This window comes from Podarcis pityusensis (genome assembly GCF_964106645.2).
Source record: "Podarcis pityusensis genome assembly, chromosome: 1".
NCBI classification, from domain to species: domain Eukaryota; kingdom Metazoa; phylum Chordata; class Lepidosauria; order Squamata; family Lacertidae; genus Podarcis; species Podarcis pityusensis.
This window is the reverse complement of record NC_138028.1, coordinates 72,619,501-72,643,667: the sequence shown is the minus strand read 5'-3', so window position 1 is coordinate 72,643,667 and position 24,167 is coordinate 72,619,501. Positions and strand designations below refer to the sequence as shown.

Here is a 24,167-nt window from a genome sequence, read left to right as displayed (position 1 = left end):
ATTTTAAATCAGCTACTTTCTACTTGCCTTTCAAAAAACAGTGATGGGCATGTTAAGATGAGGGTATGTATTTGGAACAGGGTTCTGACCTGATCCCTCCATGGGTGAATGGCTGCACTTGTACGGAGATGAATCATGCCATCTGCAAACCATTTTAAAGTAATAACAGAATATCCCATTCAAATATTTAAAATCAGTTGGAATTATGCTTGTTCTTAATTCTAACAGTGCCAAGTCTCTTTTAAATAATGCTCCGAGCAGCCTATGCACAATAGTCTGGAAAAAAACCTAACCAATTGACATGGTATGGAGTTGTGCATTTACAGGTACTTACAATTTATCAAGCTACACAGACCCGTTTATATGTGTAGATCAAATGCCTAACTTGCTTGAAACATCTGGAGCTAAGATAGAACATCCATTTCTATTGCAACAGTATCTTCTGATTTTATTTACTTTTACTGTATTCTGGTTCTTATTTGAAGATTAATGAAACTATTATCAGTAACCATTCTTAGCAATTCCAGAAGAATCATTGGCCTGATCCAGTGGGCTCTTCTTATGTTTTTACTGTAATATCTGTCACAGCACTAATGTAAACTGCCCACAGCAGGAAAAGATGTTAGCTTTTCATCACTTTTCAAAAAAAAAATATTGAAATGAAAATTCTAAGAAACTGAAGAATGTTTTCAGTAGAGATTTAGATTCATTTTACTTGTTCTCACCATGAGTAACATTCAGAACTTAACCACTCCAGAATAGGTTTGCCGATAATTTTATTTATTTATAAAAGCATTTATAAACAGACATTGCATGAAAACTATAAAGGCAGTGTACAAAAATATTGTTGAGAGTTTTGGTGGGAGGGGGGTAGGCTGTATGCCTGAGTCCATCCTAATTCATGGATCCCGCAATGATTCAATTGTTGGAATAACCAGGACTGGTACCTGGCAACCTAACTATGCACTGCTATGGTAACAAAGGAAGTGGCTCTGTGTCAGAGGCCAAATGGGTGGGGGCCCCTACCTCAATGGTCTGTTAGTTAGAAAGCTTCTCAGCAGTGCCTCTCTTTTTTTAAGGAAAAAGGATGCCACTACTCACCATGAAGTTGTTCCAGCATGTGCCACACTTTTAACATCTGAAGATGTTACCCTTGAGTACCCCCAGGGGGAAAAAGCACTGCTTCTCTTTTTTTTTTTAAATGATATTTATTGAGAATTTTAAAGTTACAAAGAAAAAAGAAAGAAAAGACAAGAGAAGGAGAAAAAGAGAGAAAGAAGTAGATAAACATAACAATTAAACAATACAGATCAATAAAAACCAAAATAAAAAAAAATAACAAAACACACAATGCATCTAAATCAAAAAACAAAAATAAACAAAAAATTTAAAAACAAGTCTAATATTCCCAAATCCTTAACTTTCATTAACTTATTTCAACGACCTCCTCACACCTCCCTTTTTTGTATTCTAGTTGTTAATTATCTCAGCAAATCCTTTCCATCTTTCACAATATTCTGTCATTAAATTACCTTAATCTATTTTAACCTTATCTTACCCTAAAAAACCCTAAAACTTAAAACTTAAATCTTATATATACCAAATTCTTTTAACCATAACATATTCTTACATAATTCTTTTTGACATTTCTGCTAAAGCCAAATAATTTCATTCCAACATTTTTCTAATACTCATTAATTTTGCGATACTTTTCTAAATAAATTTTTAAAACTTTCTTCCAATCTTCATCCATCGTCTCTTCTTCCTGGTCTCGGGTTTTGTCAGTCCTTTCTCGTCCATCTAATCCATCAACCTGGTGCTCTTATGTCTGAGGCTCTTAAGTCTTTTCCATGTCCCTTCTGCAGATTTTCTTCTTGTTTATACCTGCCCTTTACTTTGTCTTTTGTTGATCTTTTTCTTATTTTCTTTCCTTTCTCATTGGGGGGTAGGTCTTGGGAGGACTCCAATCCAAAAATATCTCCATCTCTCCTCAGCAGATCAGCCCATTCCCCACAGTCCCATTCCCCACAGTCAACACTGTAATCCAGAAAGTATTTAAAAGCATGTTTCAAAGTCCTTCCAAAATTAAGAGCCCTCACAACTCCAGACCCCCCCTGGTCCACTCCAGATTCAAACTTCAAGAACAGCGGCTTATACTCCTGCAAGGCCTCGGATCTCTTCATTTGTGTTATTTGAGGTTCAACAGCAACCTCCTCCATTTTCTTCTGCACTTGCACTTGCCCTATCAAAACAGGTTCCTGGGCTGGTTCCTGAATGGTTTCTATACGGGTATTCACCGTTTGTCCAAAGTTTTTAACTGCAACAGTCATCAAATCCATCTTCTCATGCATCTGCTCCAGCAAAGCACTTGTCTTGCAAAAAGCAAGCACCAAGACTTCTTGTAAACACATTTTTATTCAAGGTTAAAGTCTGGTCTCACGATCCTAATCTTACAGCTGTGAGGTCCCCAGATCGGCTCCGGCAACAAATTAACAAGCTCCCTCTAGAGGAGACAATTTCTATTTGTATCCATCTTTTGAAAGCAGGACCAACAAAGAAAAATTACTTTCACTTTTCAAATACTTTGTTTCTTTTGATTACAAGAAGCAACATTGGAGTCAATTTGTTTCTCTTTTTTTTTTTTACTATCTGTCAAAAGACGTTCCATTCACAGTCGATGAACTTCCCCATAAATTTCTGTCTCTGACACCCCGTTTCCAGGTTTGAGACGGTGGAAAATTTATCTTTCTTTACTCTCTCTCCTGCAGGCTTAAACAGTCAAAAATCCCCCTCTTTTCTCCTGCTTCCAAGAAGGGTTTTGGTGGTGATGAATGAAGGAAATTTAGAACTTTATATACGACTTTCCAGACTTTAGCTTACAAAGTTTTTGCTTCAATCTATTTACAGAAAACGGGAGGCGGACTTCCTGTTTAGAGCCTTCCCGTTTCAGTGCCAAATTAAAATATTTCCTAATCCAATTTTCCGTTCTACTCACGGGTACTTGTTTAGAGTTCAATTGTCCACAGGAAAAAGTCAGCGCTCTCCGGCAACGGCTGTGCGGCTTCACTCCGTAAAAGTAGCGGTTGATTCAAAACACCGCGCCACTCACCCCACGTCGCTTCGGATCCCCGAAAAAGGGTTTCCCTGCGAGTAGGGGAGGCGCTCCTGGTGTCAGCCGAATCCCACATTCCCAGGCTTCCTCCGCCTGGGATTTTTAAAGGGTCTCCGCCTTCGCCGCGGCGGCAAGACCCGATTTTCACGGAGTGGGTTCCTCTCGGTCAGAGGAACTCCGCCATTGCCGATGGCGCTGACCCGGAAGTCGAAAAAGCACTGCTTCTCAGTCTCCTGATGTAGTAAACAACTTTTTCAGAACATCAGTCCGCCATGCTGTGAGCCTCTACATCGTAGGCTCAGGTTGTATATATTTCTAAATAAACCATATATACTGAAGTCACTACAGTCTCTGCTGTCCCTCATTCCAAAGAAAACCTGCGCCCCAAGTAAGCACCTGGAATCTCACACTGCTAGGAGATTGGGATGGCGTGCAACAATAAGCCCTACTAAACACAATGGCACTTACTTCTGAGTAAACCTGAATAGCATGACACTGTTGCGGTCTTCAATACTTTCAGCAAATGCTCACTACCTGTCCTCAAGGAGAAAACACTCACCTTGGGAATCAAGGAGGAAGGAAGGGAATTACAAGTTCAGTCCATGGCATCACCAGGTAGACCCTGAGAAAGGGCCCTGTTTGAAACTCTACTGCCAGTCAGTATCAATAATACTAAGTGACCTGGGGCAATAGTCTGACTCAGTATAAGACAACTTCCTACATTCCTATGGCAGGACAGCAGCTATCCTGAACATGACACTCAAGGGTGTGATAGAAGGCACAGAGCTCAGGGCTCGAGGGAGCAGAATCGAGGGAGGAAGCTTCCAAGAGTGACTATGCTGCCTTTAAACTGCTTTTTAATTTGAGCAGGGGTGCTCCTTGCTGCAAGTGCTCACATCCCTATTTGGCACCAGTTGTACATCTCTGAAGAGACACTTCTACAAGATGCTCCCCCACCCCTTTCTGCCAGCTGTCTAACTTCTGATCAAGGCCCCTGAAGATGAGCTCATTACTTGGGCAGGTTTGTTTGGGAGTAAGCTTCTGAAAACTGAATTTCAAGCCATTATGCAGGGTGTGGAGGGAAGGGATCCCCCCGTACTTTCTCTACAATAATAACATTCAACTTCCACTCCAAAAGTTCTCCTAAATCTGTGCCATGGCCACCATCCCTTACTCCCTCTAGACACTTAACTTACCAATAACCTGGTGACAATAGAGTACAGGTGCAGTATAAAGGCAATTAGCTATTACATTAAGCAAATATACCAACATTTGTTTGTTTCAATATTATGGGCAAGGTTACCTAGTTACTTCAACATAGTAATACAGGTTGCTCCTTTTCTTTCCATCCCAGTTAAGCCTTAACCAATGAGGTCACTGCTGGAAGCGTTTTCTATCAGACATAGAAACACAAAAGCTGCCTTACGCTGAGATAGACAACTGGTCTATCCAGCTCAATATTGTCTACACTGACTGGCAGCAGCTCTTCAGGGTTTCAGGCAGGAGTGCATCCCAACCCTACTTGAGAGATGCTGGGAACTGAATCTGCAAGCAAGGTCTGCACTTGAGCTATGGTCCTTCTTTTACCATTGAGCTAGGTCCTTTACTGATTTATTTAAGTACAAGTCTATTTTGACTCCTTCCTGTCCTGCTCAATGGCAACTCCTGAACTTGCTTTGCTGGCCAGTGCTCAGCTAGATATATCCACCAATTAAAATATGCTTACCCTCAGTCCCTCTTTTGTGTACTGAAAATTCTACCACCGTCCTGTTACAGCTTATCACTGAACCAGAGTGGAGACTTATCATCAACAACATCATCACCCATACATTATATTATGCTATACAGTATTTCATTATATTACATAATATACATTACAACCTCATTAATATAAGCAGGCTTTCTTCACATACGGCTTCAAAGCAGGGGTGCCAACTTGAATAAAATTTTGTGAGAGCCCAGGTAAGCCCCACCCTACATAATCAATCACATGATGAGGTCACACACACCATTTGAATGGGAATGCCCATCAATTTTGTGGGGACCCACAAAACAGGACTGGCAGGACCCACACACCTCATGGAAGCAAGCAGGGGATGTATGAAAGCAGCCTGCAGTAGATTTTTACTGTGGTTCTTTTTGTATATTCACTGTCTTTATACAGTGGTGCCTCGCAAGACGAAATTAATTCTTCCGCGAGTTTTTTCGTCTAGCGAATTTTTCGTCTTGCGAAGCACGAAATCCCATAGGAATGCACTGAAATTCAATTAATGCGTTCCTATGGTCAAAAAAAGTCCAAACAAAGCCAAATTTGGTACAACAAGAGTTTATTAAGTGCTCTTTAAAGTCACACATACTGTAAAGAGCATTTCAAAAACTGAAGGAACAATAAATTAAGTTTCTAAACATGACAGAAAAACATTAAAAAATCAACAAAGTGTACAGTACATTTTCTAAGACTCTGGGGGACAACTCGAAGAAGGTTCCTCTTCCACTCTTTGCTTCTTGCTGAAGAACCCCTTCCTCAACTGTTCCCCCAGCCACCCACCACACAGAAATTCAAATCCAGAATTTTTTTAAAAAAACAGCAGAGTGGCCCAGTGGTCACAGAAAATCATAAAAATGCAGGAAAAAAAACACAAGCTTCCAGATTCTTGCAAACCCCTCCCCAACACCAAGTCCTTGAATTCCAAACACCCCAACCCAAAATCCAAAACCCCCCAAAAAAGTTTTAAAAGTTTAACTTACCAAATGGGTGCAAAAGAAGTTTTGGAAAAGCTTCAAAAATCACCAAAGTCTTCAAAAACCTCAAAAAAGGCTACCACACCGCGTTCTATGAGTTGCTCTTCGAAGTCAACTTCGATACAAACAACTGTATTAATGGTGTTAAGAAAAAGGAAAGAAACTTGCAAGACGTTTTCGTTTTTCGTCTTGCGAAGCAAGCCCATAGGGAAATTCGTCTTGCGAAGCAGCTGAAAAAACGCAAAACCCTTTCGTCTAGCGAGTTTTTCGTCTTGCGAGGCATTCGTCTAGCGGGGCACCACTGTACAATGATTTCTCAAAGTTCTAAATCAAAGGTTTCACGCAAGGTTTCATCATTTGCATCTACATAAACTGCACATTCGATTTCATATTTTTTCTTATCTTTTTCGGTTGTAATGTTCACATACGAAATAAAACCAGATCCATCGCCACAGTTTTCATTCTGTATTTTATCATCAACTGGATATACTCCGTTAAACCAGGAAACAATGGCTTCCTCTGCTCTTATTCCAGGTACAAAACAGCGAAGAGTCACCTCGCCTGCCTTTGGGTTGCTGGTGACACATTCTATCTTCATAGGCTGAGTTGGTAACTTAGAATCTAGAGAGAGGGAATAGGAAATTGAATAGGAAACTGCTCTTGAAGTACATACCTGGAAGAGGCATCTCGCTAACATTAAGCATCCCTGGTTGTGATGTTCAGTTTCCAATCATTTGCATATTTTCCTCAAGTCAGATAATTTGAACTTTCTGCTCACATTGATACAGTTTTATCTTCAAGCCCCAATCTGTAGTTTCATCTGGATGGACTTTCATGTGTTCAGTTAAGCATATATGAATGTCTTTCATATGTCTTCAGTATCTTTTATCGGTTGTTAGAGACTCAGTTATTAAGATATTAATGGTGGCATATAAATTCATAAACTACTTGTTTTAAAACTAATGTTTCACATAGTTGTTTTGTCAAACCTGTTATTGTTTTATTATTTTTATGATTTTTAAAAACTATCCAGTGGTATATAAATATATTGTCATACATTAAGCAGAATAGGAATGGCGTAAATAGAAGCATGACATGAGGAACTCCTTTGCACCCTTTCCTGTTTCCTTGTACATTTCAGAGGGCTGAGAGGAGTGGTCACTGTGGCCACAAATAGTGGCAGGCTTTTATGCCAAACGAAAGCTTGCAGATCCCTGCGTACAAGTTTCACAGAATGGACTAAGCTGATCTTTCAGATCATCCCTTATGAAAATAATGTGCACGTTTAGAGTAACTTAATGGTCTGGTTGAGATGTAATGATCTCACTTTAATAAATAATGGTTTATAAGCAGAGTAAAGATTGTCCAAGTGCTCTCTTCTCCCACTGCCTCCTCCAAGAAACATCTAAGCAGTTTTCTGATTTTAACTGGGACTGCAAAAACAGGATATGAAACCACTGAGTCAATGTGTCATGTACCTGCATTTTACCTACACGTGAGGTGCAATACTCACCGTGGTTTTCACTCACTGTAGACATGCTGTCAAGGCTATCAGGCTCATCTTGTTTAAAAGAAGAAATAACATATTAGGCCTTGGGCAGGCATCATGTCACGTAACAGAAATACTTACAGCAAAAATGCTACTCAACTGAATCAACACGCTTTCAACTGCAATTAGCCAACTGCCTTCCAAGGGTAGCATTTGGGGGGTTGTAGTGGGGAGAGATACAGTCAGAGCAATATTCATGGAAAAAATTCAAAATCTAGTTCTCTGATGAATTCAAGACAAAATTTCTAAAACCAGGTGTGTTGTAAGAGCATTATGTTGACATAACAACCAGATACACTTGTCTTCTGAAGAATATTATTAAATATGAGAAAATCATAAGCTACCCAAAAGACTACAAAGCCATCTTTCAGCCATGACCGAGGGTGTATCTACACACAGGGGGGGAAACGCTATAATTAAATTATAAATTAAATTGTTATAACAAAAGAAAAAACTCTATGTAAAACACATAGAAAAGTATTGTGCTCTACAGTGCACCTGGTGTTCCATGTTTATAATGCATTTAAAACTCTCTTGTTTTTTTACTATTGTAGCTGAGTCCTAAGTAACGGAAGTGCTTAATTGAGAAGAGGAATCACCTTTTCCCCCATTAGCAGTGTTTTTTGGAGGGACATGTCTGAATCCCTTACATAAATTCTGTACATTCTGCGCTGAAAACATAAAAAAAAAAGTTCTTACCTTTCCTTTCCCACACAAAGCTTGTTTCTTTAAAATCCTGTGTCGCTTGGTGAAAAACTTCACATCTGATTGTCTTTTTGGAGTCTTTTCCTTTTGGACTAAACTGTAATTTGCTTACAAAATAACCTAACTTGTTTTCTCCAATCTGAATGTTCCTGGGATTGTCTTCAGATATTTTTTCCCATTCTTCATACCATGTCACTTTTATGTTGCAAGGTGCAAAATTTGATATGACAGTTTCCAAAGAGATGCTCTCACTGTTTTGCGCTGTTTCCTTTATTTCAGACATCTCAGGGCGGTGAACTAAATGGGGAGGAAAGGAAAGGATGTACTTGAAGTGAGAATACAAGACAACAGGAACATAAAAATATGCCTTATACCAAGTCAGTCCATTAATCCATCTAGTTCAGTGTTGTTTACAGTGTCTGCCAGCAGCTCTGCACAGTTTCAAGCAGGGGATATTTCCAGCCCTGCCTGGAAATGCTAGGGGCTAAACCTAGGATATTCTACTGCCCTTCCCCAATGTGAATCTATTCTATAACTTTCCTCTAAAAAGTACAGGAATTTTATGAAGGATTTAAATGTGTCATTGTTTAAATCACACTTCAGATCAGCAGGGTTGCAAGGATATTCATCTTCAATGAATATAGATCTGAGAATATGGTTTTTGATTTTCAAAAACTTGGGGTGAACTAGTAACATCAGTGCCTATGTGTGAACATATGGTGTGTGTTTTTTAGTTTTTATTAGATTTACCTGATTTTTTTACCAGGGAATCTTCAGAACTACTAAATGCAAGTCTGCAAGGAAGTTTGGACTTTCAAAAAACAAACAAAACTGGCAGATATTAGGGACACATGACTGCTAGTAGAGACATGGCTATATGGTACACCTATCAGAGTACACAAACATGTCAAACCTCCCTTGTTGCAAAGGGAACTGCTTTATATCATAATACTACATTGATCCTCAATTTAATATACATTTTATTTTATGCAAACCACTTAGACATTTTTACAATCACTTAACAACATGTTTAAAATTAAGTGGTTTACAAATTTTGTTAAATAAACAAGCTCAAATTGCCATTTGCCAAAAGTTGAAAGAACCCAAAGGACTCTCAGTACGTACCTGGGAGCTTTAGATACACATCTCTAATAATGGGCTTTTTCAGGTCGCCATATGTCACACTGAAAATAATGAACTTATTATGATCCAAAGCAGTTGGTATCAGCTGGAGCTCAGAAGACAACTTCAAGCAGCCATTTGAGTCTTTGACTGGCCCCTCTGTGACCACACCTTTACTTATTTCAATACCCCCATCAAGCCATTGAATATTTATGTTGCTAAGAAAGAAATCTGTGACTTTACAGGTTAGAGACAATGTAGTTCCATATTTAGGATAATTTGGTTCACACGTAATATCTGTAACTTTGGGGTAACCTAAAAAATGCAGATGCAGAGAAAACAAACAATTGAAAATATTAGTTTAAATTCAAAGAATGCTAGTACATCTGGCATTGCAAAACAGTAAATTAGAAGTGACAAATGGCAGATGGGGTGTCACATTAGTATGTTACAGCAAAAGCTAGCCTAGTGTCACTTTATAACACATATATCATGGCATAAACTTTCATGGACTACAGGCTACTTCATATGATGCATGAACTCCTATCCTCAGTGGATACACACATGGATATATACACACAGTCTCTCTCAAAAAGAGTTAGGTTTGGAAAAATTACAGTTGCTTATCCTTTCACTCTCACTACAACCCTGGTTGAAATTAAAGGATAGAATGAGCAATTAACACCACAGTCTTGTCAAAACTACCAAGTTTGCCTAGTTTAGATGTTATGGCTTCTCCCAATGAACTCTGGGAGACAGATCTTTTGTAAAATCAGAGCAATCTCACAAAACTACAAATTAAAAGCTTTGCAGATTTAATTAGTTCAAATCCACACAATACGGTATATGGAGAAATGATAAGAGTATGCATATAATGGCAGGAGAGCCTTGGCAGTCTGTAACATATTCTAACATATATGACACCCACATATATATTATTTGTTATTAAATGCATATGATTAAACATGGCTGTGTTTTATTCTGGTTGGAATACAAAGTGTGCCATCTTTGACCTTCTGGACTGAAACAGATGAGAGCTTCGATTTCTCATTGATTCATGTTTTAAATTGGCTGCACTATAATGCTTGTCATGTTTGCAATTTGCCACTAGCCGACACTATAATTTTCCTACGAAGATGCACATATCAGCTATGAACTTGCTTTGCTGATTTCACCCAGAAAAACTTCTATACTAATTTTATGAAGGACTTGACACTTCTGTGCAAGGACTCTCTGAGTCATGTTTTCCATGTGACAAACCCACGATAGCATCACCTAATGACAAAGAGATACAAGTGATCTCTTTCAATACAAGTTATCAAAGACCCACAACAAATACAGATACAGGAAACAACTCCATTATGTATTTCCAGTTTTAGATAAACTATTTAGACGGAAAGCACAAGTAGTGGTTCATTGCACAAGAACTTGCCGAGTACTCACCTTTTAACATGAGCGGGTAACTATGTCTTATAACTTTTTTACAATGGTTGATTTGAACAATAAAGTCTACTGCATGGTCTTCTGGTTGAGGTATAAAGGATACTCTGCTTTTCTTGCAATACAGATTTGATCCTGGGTCCAGTTGTGGCTCCTCTGTGTTACTTATAGCATCCAAAGGCTCATTATTGCCTCTTAGCCAACAAACGTCACACTCCCGTGGGCAGAAATCTTCTACTAAACAAGATAATGTGATGAGTTTCCCACACTCTGGTACAGGAGGCTCACATTCAAATTTGGAGACTTTGGGAGTACATTCTGTAAATAAATAAATAAATAAATAAATAAATAAATGTATACATACCAAAAAAGTGATATTATTAGCAAGTAGAATGCAACTGGAGAAGATAATAAGTATGGACTTTCTTTTGTCCACATGAATTTCTGATCTGAAGAAGGCAGGGAGTACACAATCCCGTGCAGGCCTTATACCATGAAATGCTTTAAAGGTCATCACTTCACCCTTCGTACGGGCTCACAAGTTATAAGAAACTAGTCAAACTGAACGAGATTAAGAAAAATAATCTCCACACAAGCCACCTGTGCTGCTTTCCCATTTTATCATTCACTTTTTGTAGACTGATCAAAGAGTTTAGCTACAATCCTGCATTGTTTCCCTTTGTGTATCATCACTGGCAGCAGAAAGTATCCCACTGCATTCATGCAGCTCTCTCACCTTTCATCTGTTGACAGAATTCTTATACAGTGGTACCTCAGGTTACATACGCTTCAGGTTACATACGCTTCAGGTTACAGACTCCGCTAACCCAGAAATAGTGCTTCAGGTTAAGAACTTTGCTTCAGGATGAGAACAGAAATTGTGCTCTGGCGGCGCAGCGGCAGCAGGAGGCCCCATTAGCTAAAGTGGTGCTTCAGGTTAAGAACAGTTTCAGGTTAAGAATGGACCTCCAGAACAAATTAAGTACTTAACCCGAGGTACCACTGTAATAGCCAGTGAAATATGTAGTATTATTCTAAGTGATCATTTCAGCCCATCTTTCCTACTTACCTATGACTTTAAATGATATTGTTTCAGTAGACAAACGATCTGAAAAGGCCTCATGTCTAACTTCAAGTATAAGTTCAAACTCCTCCAGATGCTTTACATCTGGAACTATGTTGACTTTGCAGGAAACGTCAAAAGTGCGCCTTTGTTTTACTTGCAAAGCTGGCTCAAAAGTAAACATGGTCTTCAACGTCTTGTCAAGATCAGAACTTTCTTCTTCTTTTCCAGTGATAAGAGGCATATCTTCTCCGTGTTCAATATTGCTGCCTGTCATAGTATTCCAAGAGCACAGTTTCAGTTTTTCATTCCTGCTTTGGAGTTTTAAGAAAAAAACTATTTCTAAAGGCTTTGGACGAAAGCCTTGCAGCCAGAACACCACCAGTGCTTCTTCCAAATGTTTCAATTCCTTATTTGCAGTTGCTGAAAATATCCCTGGTTGAACTATAAAGAACAAAACAAAGAATTTCAGGTGTAGAAACTTGTAGCAGTGTTTCAACGGATACTATTATAACAAGTCATCTGTAAGAGGAACATTCTTACTGCAGTTTACAACAAAGCATTATTTTTCTTTTTTGTAATGATCACATTCAGTCTATCGCAAATGCTAGTGACTGCTACATGGTGAATAGCAATGTATGCAAGATGCTGTATCAAAGATCAAGTGGCACAGTCCCTATCCAGAGTGCTTGCAGTACAGATCAGGTAAAGCATAACTGGAAGAAAAAGACAGTCCTGGATGAAGCGTTGGCTCAGTAAGATTAGGAAGAGTTTATTTTTGAGGTTAGGTTCAGTTGAGTATAGCAACAGCCTTACTTAAGAAGCCAGTTCAGCAAAGACTGTTTAAAGCTTTAAAGGGTTGGGGATGATATGATAGAAAGCCAGAAGGTAGGAGCAGGGATTTTAATAAGATGTTTGCAGCATATGAATTTGCACAAAGAATCATTCTGATTTGGAGGATAATTCCTTCCATAATTCCTCTGTGGCAATAAGACATTGAATAGTGACAGTTCAGTGAACAAAAAACCTAACAGCTTAATGTATTGTATTAAGTTCCATGTTCTCTTAAGCTCCAAAATGCTGGGTTTTGCAGCTGTTAAAGGTCACACCCTCAACAGAGGTGTTATTTAGACAATATGGATGGATATGCAGTAGATGTCCTATGTTGTGATTAGTTCCACCTTAAGCAGAAGACACCATGATATGTTATGAGTACCCATTAACACAGAACGGATGGAAGTGTACTGGCTATGTGCACCTTTCCCACAGAATAATAAGAGTTTAAAAGAACCTTATGGTGATGTGGGGTGCTATCTTCAATCTATAAATCTTGCTCTCTCTGTGTGCGCCCTGGAAGCTTCAGTAAAGTTGCTTAGCTCACCAACCCAAAACAGTTCTTGTTTTAAGCAGTTGTTTTACCTGACACACACAAAATACACACTCTATATTTACACACTATATACAGGTTGCACAAAGGCTTTTCTCTCTTTGGTCCCAGAGGAGTTTGTGTAATTCAAAATCCTTGCTGAGCAAAATCCATATGCCAGCCTTCTTTTCAGATGAGCTCTCCTCAAAGTGTTTCACAATGATCCATCCCTTCCTGATAACAGCCACTGACCCACAACCAATTCTCTAATCCGAGCCCTTTTATACATATAGTAGCATGCTTACTAAGTTAGCCATATTTTGAAGAGCAACAAAGAGGACGCTATGACGACTTGTTTTAAATATCTCTACCACAGGTAGGATATAGAAGCTGTGATATATTGCTGAGGGGGACAGGAGAAGAGAAAAGGAAAGCAAGTCTATGTCTCATCCAGAAAGTATAGCCAGAGACATTTGGGCAAATTTTAAAAATCTACCTGGACAGAAATTTTACCCCTGAAAAAGAGGACGTGTCCTGGAATAAGACTGGGCAACCAAATCTGCCCAGTAAATTGATAAAGAAGTCAAATTGAGCCAGGTGCATTTTGGAAATGAATCAGTGAGTCAGCTTTTCCCTCACTAATGAAATTAACACACTAGCTATATTCCTTAACACCTTAAAGGTCATTCAGTCCAACTCCCTGTTCAGTGCAGGGTAGCCACAGATTAAGCATTCCTTCTTATTCCTTTTGTACATATCCCACCCAAGTATTTTGGTTAGCTTTGTAGTCCTGAATTAAGAATCTTGCAGTGTGCTATTTCTGTATTATGTAGAATAAAGCAAAAGAGCTGAGAAAGAGTGCTTTATCTGTGACAGGGGCTTGGACTAAATGACCTTCAGGGTCTATTCCAGGACATACTTCATGTGGATGTTATTGGTTGCTAGTTGAGTACTTGCAATGTCAAATAGTAGCTTCAGACTGAAGGTACATTTTTTCACCTTTGGTGGACGTGCCCAAAGATTAAGGCTTTCTGGGAAATGATATATAATGAATTAAAAAAGGTATTTAAATATACCTTCCCTAAGAAACCAGAGGCCTTTCTCCTGGGCATAGTCGGCCAAATGGTGTTAAAAAAGGATAGAACTTTCTTTAAGTATGCAACAACAGCAGCAAGAATACTCATCGCAAAGTATTGGAAGACACAAGAACTTCCCATGCTGGAGGAATGGCAGATGAAACTGATGGACTATATGGAACTGGCGGAAATGACTGGCAGAATCCGTGACCAGGAAGAAGAATTGGTGGAGGAAGATTGGAAGAAATTCAAAGATTATCTTCAGAAACATTGCAAAATTAAGGAATGTTAGAGTGATGTTGGATCGAAAATAAGTGGTTTCCAGCTGTACAGGTTAAAGTTATTGATAGACTAAGATTAAAGATTAGGATTAAAGATGTTTAAGGAAATGGAAATTTGGTACTTAAGAGGTAAAAATTTAATGTTATATTATATTACGATTAAAGATTGGGATTAAAAAAGTGGAAAAGAAATTGCTGGACAAACAATTTGGACTGGAATACAAAAGAGGGAGGTATGAGGAAGTCCAGAAAATAAGTAAATTCAAAAACGGAAATGGAAAAGTGATACTGTTTTTAATTGTTCTGTTTGTTTGTTTTTAGGGTTTTTTTTGTATTTTGTTTTCTGTGTTTTCTTTTTCTTTTTGGATTATGTATTGCGTGTTTTTGTATTTTAACTTTTTTTTGTTGTTTAACTTTTATTGAAATCTTAATAAAAATTATTTAAAAAACAAAAAACAAATAGTAGCTTCAGTTGTATAGACTCCATGAGTCTTTTCTAGTGAGCAGATAAATCTGGGGCATAGGGCCACCACTCTGTCACTGACAGCCATCCATCTCCAAGATAGTGCTGAAGCTAGAACTAACCAGTTAGGACCTCTTGCATGCAAAACAGATGTTCTATCACTGAGTTATGGCCCTTCCCCAACTGATTCAGCAAAGAAATCTTAGCCACTTAAAAGAAAACTTAGTCAAAATTCTTAACCACAGGCAAGGAGATTTTTTGGTGCCTGGTGTACTGGTGCCTAGGATTTTTTGAATACTGTCATTTCAGACCTAAGTTTACCAAAGATTAAGATTTCACAAAAATACTAATTTTACTTTAATAATAATGAATATGTGCATGTATTATGTTTCATATTAATCTATTTTTGTAAACCACCCTTAACCACATTTGATGAATAGTATAGAATTCTCTTAATTGAAAAAATTAAATAATCAATTAATTAAATGTTTCCCATTACTTACTTTTCTTAAAGTACATTATGTACAGAATTACAGGAATCACACCAAGTAATAATAAAACAAGTATCACAGCCAACCAGGTAAAATTTGGTGGTGGTTCTGTAAAGAGAGAGAAATTGTTCTTGTTACTTATCACACAAAATAGCAAAATGTTTCAGCCTTGTTGCAACCTTTTGATGAGAAGTAATATTTCATATTCAGCTACTCAATCATGGCAAAGTTATTTTAGCCTCATTTATTCCAACTGCACATAAGAAAAGCTGGAGAAGCCCAAAGACTAATCTGGTCTAGCATGACTATAAGGTTTCCAAAGTGGACATAAAGACCTCTCATATTGTTGTTTGCCAGAAAGTTATATTCAGAGGCATGCTACCTCTGATTTTGGAGGTAGCCATTGGTGGGCTTACAGTCCACAATTGTGTCCAATCACACTGTAAACCCATCTAAGCTAATGGCCATCAACAGACCACCACATGGCAGTGAATTCTGTAAGTTAAGCATATGTTGCATGAAAAAGTACTTCTTTTTGTCTGCCCTGAACCTCTCACCAGTCAACTTGACTGGATGATCCCAGATTGTGTTAATGGAGAACTAACTTCCATCCATATCACACATAAAGGTAAAGGTAAAGGGACCCCTGACCATTAGGTCCAGTTGTGACCGACTCTGGGGTTGCGGCACTCATCTCACTTTATTGGCCAAGAGAGCCGGCATACAGCTTCTGGGTCATGTGACCAACATGACTAAGCCGCTTCTGGCGAACCAGAGCAGTGCTCGGAAACACCATTTACCTTCCCACCAGAGCGGTACCTATTTATCTACTTGCACGTTTGAAGTGTTTTGGAACTGCTAGGTTGGCAGGAGCAGGGACCAAGCAATGGGAGCTCACCCCGTTGCGGGGATTCAAACCGCCGACCTTCTAATCAGCAAGTCCTAGGCTCTGTGGTTTAACCCACAGCACCACCCGCATCCCAGATAATTATATCACACATAATTTTATACAATTCTAACATGTCCCTTCCTCATATTTGCCTTTTTTAAAAAAAAAACTAAAAAGCCCCAAGTGCCATAACCTTTTCTCACTAAGGAGTTGTTCCATCCCTAATATCATTTTTGGTTGCCCTTTTTGTGCACCTTTTCCAGCTCCACAATAATCTTTTTGAGATGCAGCGACTAGAACTGTGCACAGTATTCCCATAGATTTGTATAAAGGCATTACAATATATTTTATCCCTTTCCTTGTGATGCCCTAGCATGGAAGTCCCAAAGACTAATGCATTTGTAAGTACAATATGAATCTTTGGAGAAAGGAGAAAGCTACATTTCAGAACATTGGGCAGAATTAGTGGAAGGTGCTGAAGGCTCCAGGGTGTGTGGGCAAATATCCTCTCCCCTTCTGGATCAAAAGCCCCTACACTCATGGAAGTACACCAGTTGGATGTGACCCACTATTATACACATACACACACACAGGGAGAAAAGGTCAACAGAAGGAATACCTGTTACTATCAAAGTGGCATTGAAGGCCTGCCGTATGGAAAATGATTTGTGTCCCACAACACAACTATAGACATTTCCATTATCCTGTAAAGATGGTTGTAGCCCCAGTTTACTGGTTACATTGAAAGTGCCATCTCCATTTTTCACAGGTACCCCTGTGCAAATATCATCTGCAGGTACAACTTCATTATTGCCGCGTTCAGATTTTTTCTCCCAATGAACCTCAATCAAAAGAGGATAGAATTTATTCACTGTGCATGACAGGGTCTTCTCCTTGCCGTCTTCTAGTTCAACTGTCCTGGGAGACAGCTTTACTGAAGGTTGAGCTGCATGGAGATAATAAAAAGTGTCATTTTTTCTGTTTTTACTGCATTTTTATACAGTTTTTCAGACAAAAGCTGGTTGAAAGTGAAGTGAAAGTCATAGTTCATACTCCTGATTTCTCAGAAGGACATGGTCTAAATTAAAAACCTGGGGTGAGGGTTGTTTAAGCAGAAGGAGAAGGCTGGGGCAAGAGGCACAGAAGAGAAGTCCTGAAGAAGGTGTTTTGTGGGTCAAGAGGAGCTGTGTGCTATGGGTGGGAAGGGGGGAAGCCTACTAAGAAGGCTGGTCAAGAGCCTTGGTTGTAATAAAAATGAACAAGAAGGAACTTGGGGGGAAATAATGGTGGAGGCAAAGAGCTGAAGAAAGGAGTCCAGGAGAATACCAAAATTGGGCAAAACTAGAGTTACAAACGACTCTGCACAACTGGATGGAAAAAGCAGAAAGGTAAATGACGGACCTGGAGGGGCATTTTATGTTCCCAGGTCCTTCAAAATACCAGCTGGTTTATTTTCCCCCGCCATTGATATGAAGGTATTTTTTTCTTCCTCTGCTTTGTTGTTTTTGTTGCTCGATATTTATCATTGTATTGTTTAAGTAGTTAAGCTGCCTTCATAGCATTTTGACACTGAAGGATACAGAACAAATTTTACAGGTATACATACATACATACATACATACATACATATATACTTATATATAGGATTATTACAATTTAGAACCTAGACCCTGAGAAGATAATTATGTCAGTGGCAGCTTCTATTGTTAGTGTAGCTTTTGTGATCTGGCAATTCTAAAAGCACAGTGAGGGCAAAGGAGGCAATGGGAGTGGACTTAACTTTCAAAGATTCATTTGAACTAACCAGCCAATTCTTTGGCTTCAAGTGTTTCAAATATATATGATAATATCAGTCTGTCGACTAGAGCTAAGGTGTTGAGTGACAACACCAAAACAAGGCTACTAAGACACAAGGAGGAGATAGTAGCATGCAGAAGTAAAACAACAACCACAGGGGGAAATTTAAGGAGGCATCCCCCCCCCCCAAAAAAGAGCATGCTTAGTAGCCACAAAATACTGACAACCTGTTGGGAATGGGGAGCATGAAAAAGTGGGGTGATGAAGAGAGAATGCAATGGGGTATCTTGAATACCACCTGAGTGTCTGGAGGCCTTAGTGGGAGCACTCCACAATACGACGTTTTGTGGCAGGTCCCACTTGGTATATAAGAAATTGCTTAGCAAAACTTTTAAGAGTCAGCTATACCTTTCCATAACACAAAGTGACTTTTTTTTAAAGAGATACGCTTCTTAAGAGCTGTTTGACATTAGAACAGACTCCCTTGGAAGGTAGCAGACTCTCCTTCTTTGGAAGTTTGAAAGCAGAGATTGGATAGCCATCTGCCATGTATGATCTAGTTGAGATTCCATTGGGATCCCATTCCAACTCTACAATTCTAGAGTTCCATGATTCCCAAGCAGGTGATTTATAGTTAAGAAAGGTTGGTAGAAGTTTAACACTTTCCTTTTCTCTTGCTGTACCAAACCACCCCTACACGGTTCCAAACCTGCATCTCCTGGGGGAGGGGAAGGCTGAAGCAGCTTGGAATGTATTTTGGTGCTTGGGGGAAAGGATTAAGCATGCTTCTCGCACCCCCATAGTTCTCTGTTCTAAATTACTGTCTTGCAAAGTGAGTTTTCTCTAAAGATGGGTGATATCACATACATTTCCTTATATAATGCTTAGTTAGACATTAAAGCTACTGGGAAATTCTGAAATGTACAAGTTCATTCTCTGTAAGTTTTCTACAAACTTGTACAACATAAATACTTACCAATTAGCTCTACAACAGTGGTTCCTTCATTTGAATCTGGGGTAACAGTCACAGAACAACTGTATATTCCTTCTTCACTAATCTGTATTTGGGGGAGGTAAAGTGCAGCATTGCCTTTTATCAGTTCACTTTCATCCATTCTTGCACCGTTTCTATAAGATTTAGGCACTCCAGAAACAATGGTGTATACTATATTTTCCGCTTCCTTGGAAGAAGGCTTCCAATACCACTCAACAGCAATTTTTGCAATCTTTAGCTCTGGAGTACTGTATTCAGAGATCTCACATGGTATCATCACATCTGTATCCAAGACTGCCACCATCCGACTTTCCATTGTCACTTTCAGAGATCCTTCGTAAATAAAAAAAAAAATAGCATTATTGCAAATAGTCTTTTGACCTTTCTAACAGTAGGAGGCTATGATTCATCACTGCCCATATTACATGTATGGGAAACAAAATAACAAAATAGTCAGTGACTCTTTCCTGTGGCACTTAATGCCATTTTGATACCTTATTTTGAAAGAGACCACAATTACCTTAATTTTGATACCAAAATAGGCCCAATCAGTTAAAAAATAAGTGAAACAGGAGGTTTTTTTCTAAACTGACAGAGAAATTGCATTAGCCTAAAAAGGTAAAGGACCCCTGACAGTTAAGTCCAGTTGTGAACAACTCTGGGGTTGCGGCGCTCATCTCGCTTTACTGGCCAAGGGAGCTGGCATTTGTCTGCAGGCACTTTTTCCAGGTCATGTCGCCAGCATGACTAAGCCGCTTCTGGCGAAACCAGAGCAGTGCACGGAAACACTGTTTACCTTCCCGCCGGAGCGGTACCTATTTATCTACTTGCACTCTGACGTGCTTTCAAACTGCTAGGTTAGCAGGAGCAGGGACCGAGCAACGAGAGCTCACCCCATTGTGGGGATTCGAACTACCGACCTTCCAATCGGCAAGACCTGGCTCTGTGGTTTAGACCACAGCACCACCCGCCTAAACCGCGTGAAAATTGAAATTTTCAAAAAATTATCCTGCCCCCAATTTTAGACCAAAAAATATTTTAAAAATAATTTGAGGTTATCTCATAGGTATCTACACATAACAAAAAAACCCTGAAGAAAATCTAAATTGTGAGAGCACATGGCACCAGGTGATTTGGTGTGGAATGACCCTTTTAGAAATATAGGGTTGGATTCAACTAACCTGACCCTCCAGTAGAAGCCAGCAGCAGGGTTCCTGGTAGTAAAATGGGGCCAAAAAACCAAAAACTTAAACCATAGTCTCCTATATTTCACCTGTGAACTTTGCTCTAATCTTTAACACTAAGGAATGGGCAATCAATAATATTTTAGGATAGACAATGGCAAAATGTTGAGGATCCCTTTCTTTTTCTATATTTCATTTATGTTTGTGTAGCCTATATGGTTTTTAGCAATGAAAAGATCAAGCTGATGTCCTGTCACTAACTGTTATTAGGCTGTTGCTCTGACTTGAGGGTTATTTTAATTTAACGACTGTTTTTTTTCTTTCTCTTTCTCAACTTGAACTGCTTTTCTGGGATTCACAGTGCCATCTAGAGGCCAGAGAATTTCCTGTTGCTGAGTTAGGGCTTCTGGAAAGTCAACAGCATGCCAAAGGGCCAAATTTTAGCCAGGAATGAAGGCTTGTTCATTTTCACACAAATTGCCAAAACTCCTGATGGGGTTACATTCCCTCTGAAGGGAGGTGCTTCTGGATTCACTGCTGTCACCTGAGGCTCAGGTGGCCCCAGTGGCACAGAGTGACCTCCATCAGCTCCTACAGCTGGCCCACCTGCGCCCCCTGTCTGGACAGGTAAAGCCTAACTTCTGTTGCCTATGCTCTAGTAACCTCTAGGTTAGATGACTGCAACATGTTATAAGTGGGAGTGCCTCTGAGGATGGTTCAGAAACCCCAGGTGCTGCTCACCAGGGCAAGACAGTTTGAGCATATTATACTGATCCTGGCCTGACTGCACTGGCTGCCAATTAGTTTCTGGGCCCAATTCAAAGTGCTGGTTTTGACCTATAAAGCCTTAAATGGCTCAGGACTGAAATACCTCAAGGACTGCCTATCCCCATATGAACCAACCCAAACCCTATGATTGTCATTTGTGGCCCTTCTTTGTGTGCCTCTCTGTGAGAAGTCTGGAGGTTGGCAGCAGGCCGTTTCTGTGGTGGTTCCCCACTTGTGGAATGCTCTCCCCAGGAAGGCTTGCCGGGTGCCTTTGTGACATATCTTTAGGTGCCAGGCTATGGGCATAGCCAGGATTTGTGTTGGGGAGCAGGACTTTTGTTAGGGGGCAGAACCAACACGATTGCTCAGTTAAGTATTTCTATTGTTTTACCCACTCCTTAGCTCCATCCATGTGCTAGGCAAAAACATTCCTCTTCTCCCATGCCTTTGACTATTTAAACCATCTATATGACCTGTGAGGGGGTTATTGCTTTAGTTTGTTACTATGTTATGTATTTTTGCATTTTTATGTTGTAAGCCGCTCTGTGATCCTCGGATGAAGGGCAGTACAATATAGAAATTTAGTTAATAATAATAAGGTGAAGTGAAAGGATATGAAAGAAGGATTTATATCTAGATGTTAGGATAGAGATGATAAAAAAAACAGGAAGACACAATGAGAGATAAAGGAGGTGCTGTGGGAATGGTGGAAGTCAATGACTTGTTGTTGTTTTAGTGTTTATAATATTAACTTGTAAGATATGGATTTGTTTTTGTTTGTTTGTTTTTGTTGTTGTTGCTTTATTTAGTTTTCGAATGTTGATTTTTGTGTGTTGTGTACTGTTATTTTTTGTTATCTTTCATATTGTTGTTGTTGTGTGGAAAATACTAATAAAATTTATTTTTTTTAAAAAAGTAGTTAATAATAATAATAATAATAATAACGTGCCCCCTGCGGATCCAGACTAACGCAGCTGGTTGGCGGATGCCATAGACAGTAATACTAAAAGGAAAGGGAGTTCATGATGGCTGGGAGTTTGTTAAGAGGGAGATAGTAAAAGCACAACTTCTTCAGGCAATACCAATGAGACGGAAACATGGAAGGTGCCTAAAGAAGCCAGGGTGGCTATCTAAAGAACTTTTAACTGAGTTAAGATTAAAAAAGGATGTGTACAAAAAATGGAAAAGGGGGGAAACCACAAACTGGAACATGTCCAGAGGAGGGCAACCAAAATGGTCAAAGGCCTGGAAACGATGCCTTATGAGGAACGGCTAAGGGAGCTGGGCATGTTTAGCCTGGAGAAGAGGAGGTTAAGGGGTGATATGATAGCCATGTTCAAATATATAAAAGGATGTCACATAGAGGAGGGAGAAAGGTTGTTTTCTGCTGCTCCAGAGAAGCGGACACGGAGCAATGGATCCAAACTACAAGAAAGAAGATTCCACCTAAACATTAGGAAGAACTTCCTGACAGTAAGAGCTGTTCGACAGTGGAATTTGCTGCCAAGGAGTGTGGTGGAGTCTCCTTCTTTGGAGGTCTTTAAGCAGAGGCTTGACAACCATATGTCAGGAGTGCTCTGATGGTGTTTCCTGCTTGGCAGGGGGTTGGACTCGATGGCCCTTGTGGTCTCTTCCAACTCTATGATTCAATGATTTAACACTCCGTTCTCAGGGATTTCTCCTCAAGCGCTAGAAATTAGCACACCGAGGGGGAAACTCCGGTTGAAACCAGCTGGTGGTTTCTCCCGCTTCCCCAATGCAAGCTGAAGACGCCGGGTGTCCAGTGTGGATTCCGTTAAGGGTTTCTCTCTCCTTCCACACGCGTTATGGCTCCAATCCGTGCCCCAGAAATATGTAGAGAAAACTCCCTAGTCTCAAAAGCACAGCTGCATGTCGAGCCTAGTGGGCACCATTTCCGCGAGGAAGAGGCGCAAGGAGGAGCTGGGCTTTCCACGGAGGAGCAATTTCAAAGCGCCCGCTTCCTCCTCCTCTGCTCCAAACAAGTGTCCCCCTTAGTCCGCCTTACTCTCGTTATATAAAAAAAAAATCCTTCCAGTAGCACCTTTAAGACCAACTAAGTTAGTTCTTGGTATGAGCTTTCGTGTGCAAGCACACTTCTTCAGATACCTGAAGGTATCTGAAGAAGTGTGCTTGCACACGAAAGCTCATACCAAGAACTAACTTAGTTGGTCTTAAAGGTGCTACTGGAAGGATTTTTTTTTTTTATTTTGATTATGTCAGACCAACACAGCTACCTATCTGTTACTCTCGTTAGTTAGCGTCCGCCTCGCCCCTTGTCACAAAACTCGCTTCTCCAAGAGAGGGGGAGCGGGTGGCCTGTGCTGCCCCACTCAGCTCCCCTACTAGCTCTCCCCTACATCCAGGAGTTTCCGCTCGTTTCCCCCGGGGCGAGAGCGACCTCCGCGCTCTCTCCCCCAAGCAGGAGCCGAACTCACGGCGCGAGTCGCCCTGCGGCTGCCGAGCGGCCTTTAGAGGAAGCAGCAGGGGCAGCAGCGACGCCCCTCGCCCGCTCCGTTTACCTGCCGGCTGGAGGACGACGACGCCACAGAGGAACACCGAGAAGCCGTGCAGGAGGCACCTGCGGGCCGCCAACCCACCTCCCCAGTCCATGGGTCTCGCTGGTGAGGCGCGGTTTTCCTTCCACGCGAAGAACTCGCCAGGTTCCCACAATCGTCTTTGTCCTGTGAAAGGTTTCGCTTTCCCTTCTGAGATTGCGAGCTTTGGTTGTATTTGGACCTGACGCAGATAGTGGACAGGAGGGGCAGCCGCGAAACTTAAAATCGCACTGAAGCTTCGCATGGTCAAAAAGTCAACTTCAACGGCTTGAGTAGTTAAACTGGGATAAATAAATAAAAAAACTCCGACCAAGAAACAGCTCCTGTACGTAGCTGAGTACTAGGCAATAAACTTTCGAAGCTCGTATCCGTGGCGTCAAAAGAAATCCTCATTTCTCAGGCAGCTGAGGAGTGCTCACGAGTAAGCCGGGTTAAAATACAGGAGGTAAACAGAAAACCAAACAGGCACAGCACCTCAGCAAATCTCACAAATGGTTGACAGCTCAATTTAAGCCTAATCTTGAGTTTAAGTAAAATCTCAACCCATAG

At 40.1% G+C, this 24,167-nt stretch overlaps 1 protein-coding gene across 2 annotated transcripts; it reads right to left on the bottom strand.

Moving 5' to 3' along the window:
- Window positions 1-759: 759 nt before the first annotated feature.
- NCR3LG1 (natural killer cell cytotoxicity receptor 3 ligand 1) lies at window positions 760-23,877 on the bottom strand. Of its 2 annotated transcripts, none has more exons than XM_080998615.1 (11): window positions 23,583-23,877; window positions 19,073-19,423; window positions 16,919-17,245; window positions 15,423-15,518; window positions 11,740-12,177; window positions 10,674-10,988; window positions 9,234-9,545; window positions 8,103-8,405; window positions 7,368-7,415; window positions 6,154-6,475; window positions 760-5,266 (listed from the first exon to the last, which is right to left on the bottom strand). In XM_080998615.1, exons 1-10 carry the CDS (start codon window positions 23,860-23,862, stop codon window positions 6,171-6,173), a joined length of 2,775 nt encoding a protein of 924 aa, XP_080854741.1. In that variant the 5' UTR covers window positions 23,863-23,877; the 3' UTR covers window positions 760-5,266; window positions 6,154-6,170. The 2 variants fall into 2 exon arrangements, with proteins under 2 accessions (XP_080854741.1, XP_080854742.1); XM_080998616.1 differs by having other exon boundaries at window positions 23,661-23,877.
- Window positions 23,878-24,167: the final 290 nt, after the last annotated feature.

Bases quoted from the DNA above. Each gene is read 5' to 3' on its own strand.
- NCR3LG1 (XM_080998615.1), bottom strand. From the start codon at position 23,862: ATGCGAAGCTTCAGTGCGATTTTAAGTTTCGCGGCTGCCCCTCCTGTC. The intron at 19,424-23,582 runs GTAAACGGAGCG...TTATTTACGAAG, and splicing joins CGTCGTCCTCCAGCCGGCAG to GATCTCTGAAAGTGACAATG. The intron at 10,989-11,739 runs GTAAGTAGGAAA...ATTTATTTACAG, and splicing joins AATATCATTTAAAGTCATAG to AATGTACTCCCAAAGTCTCC.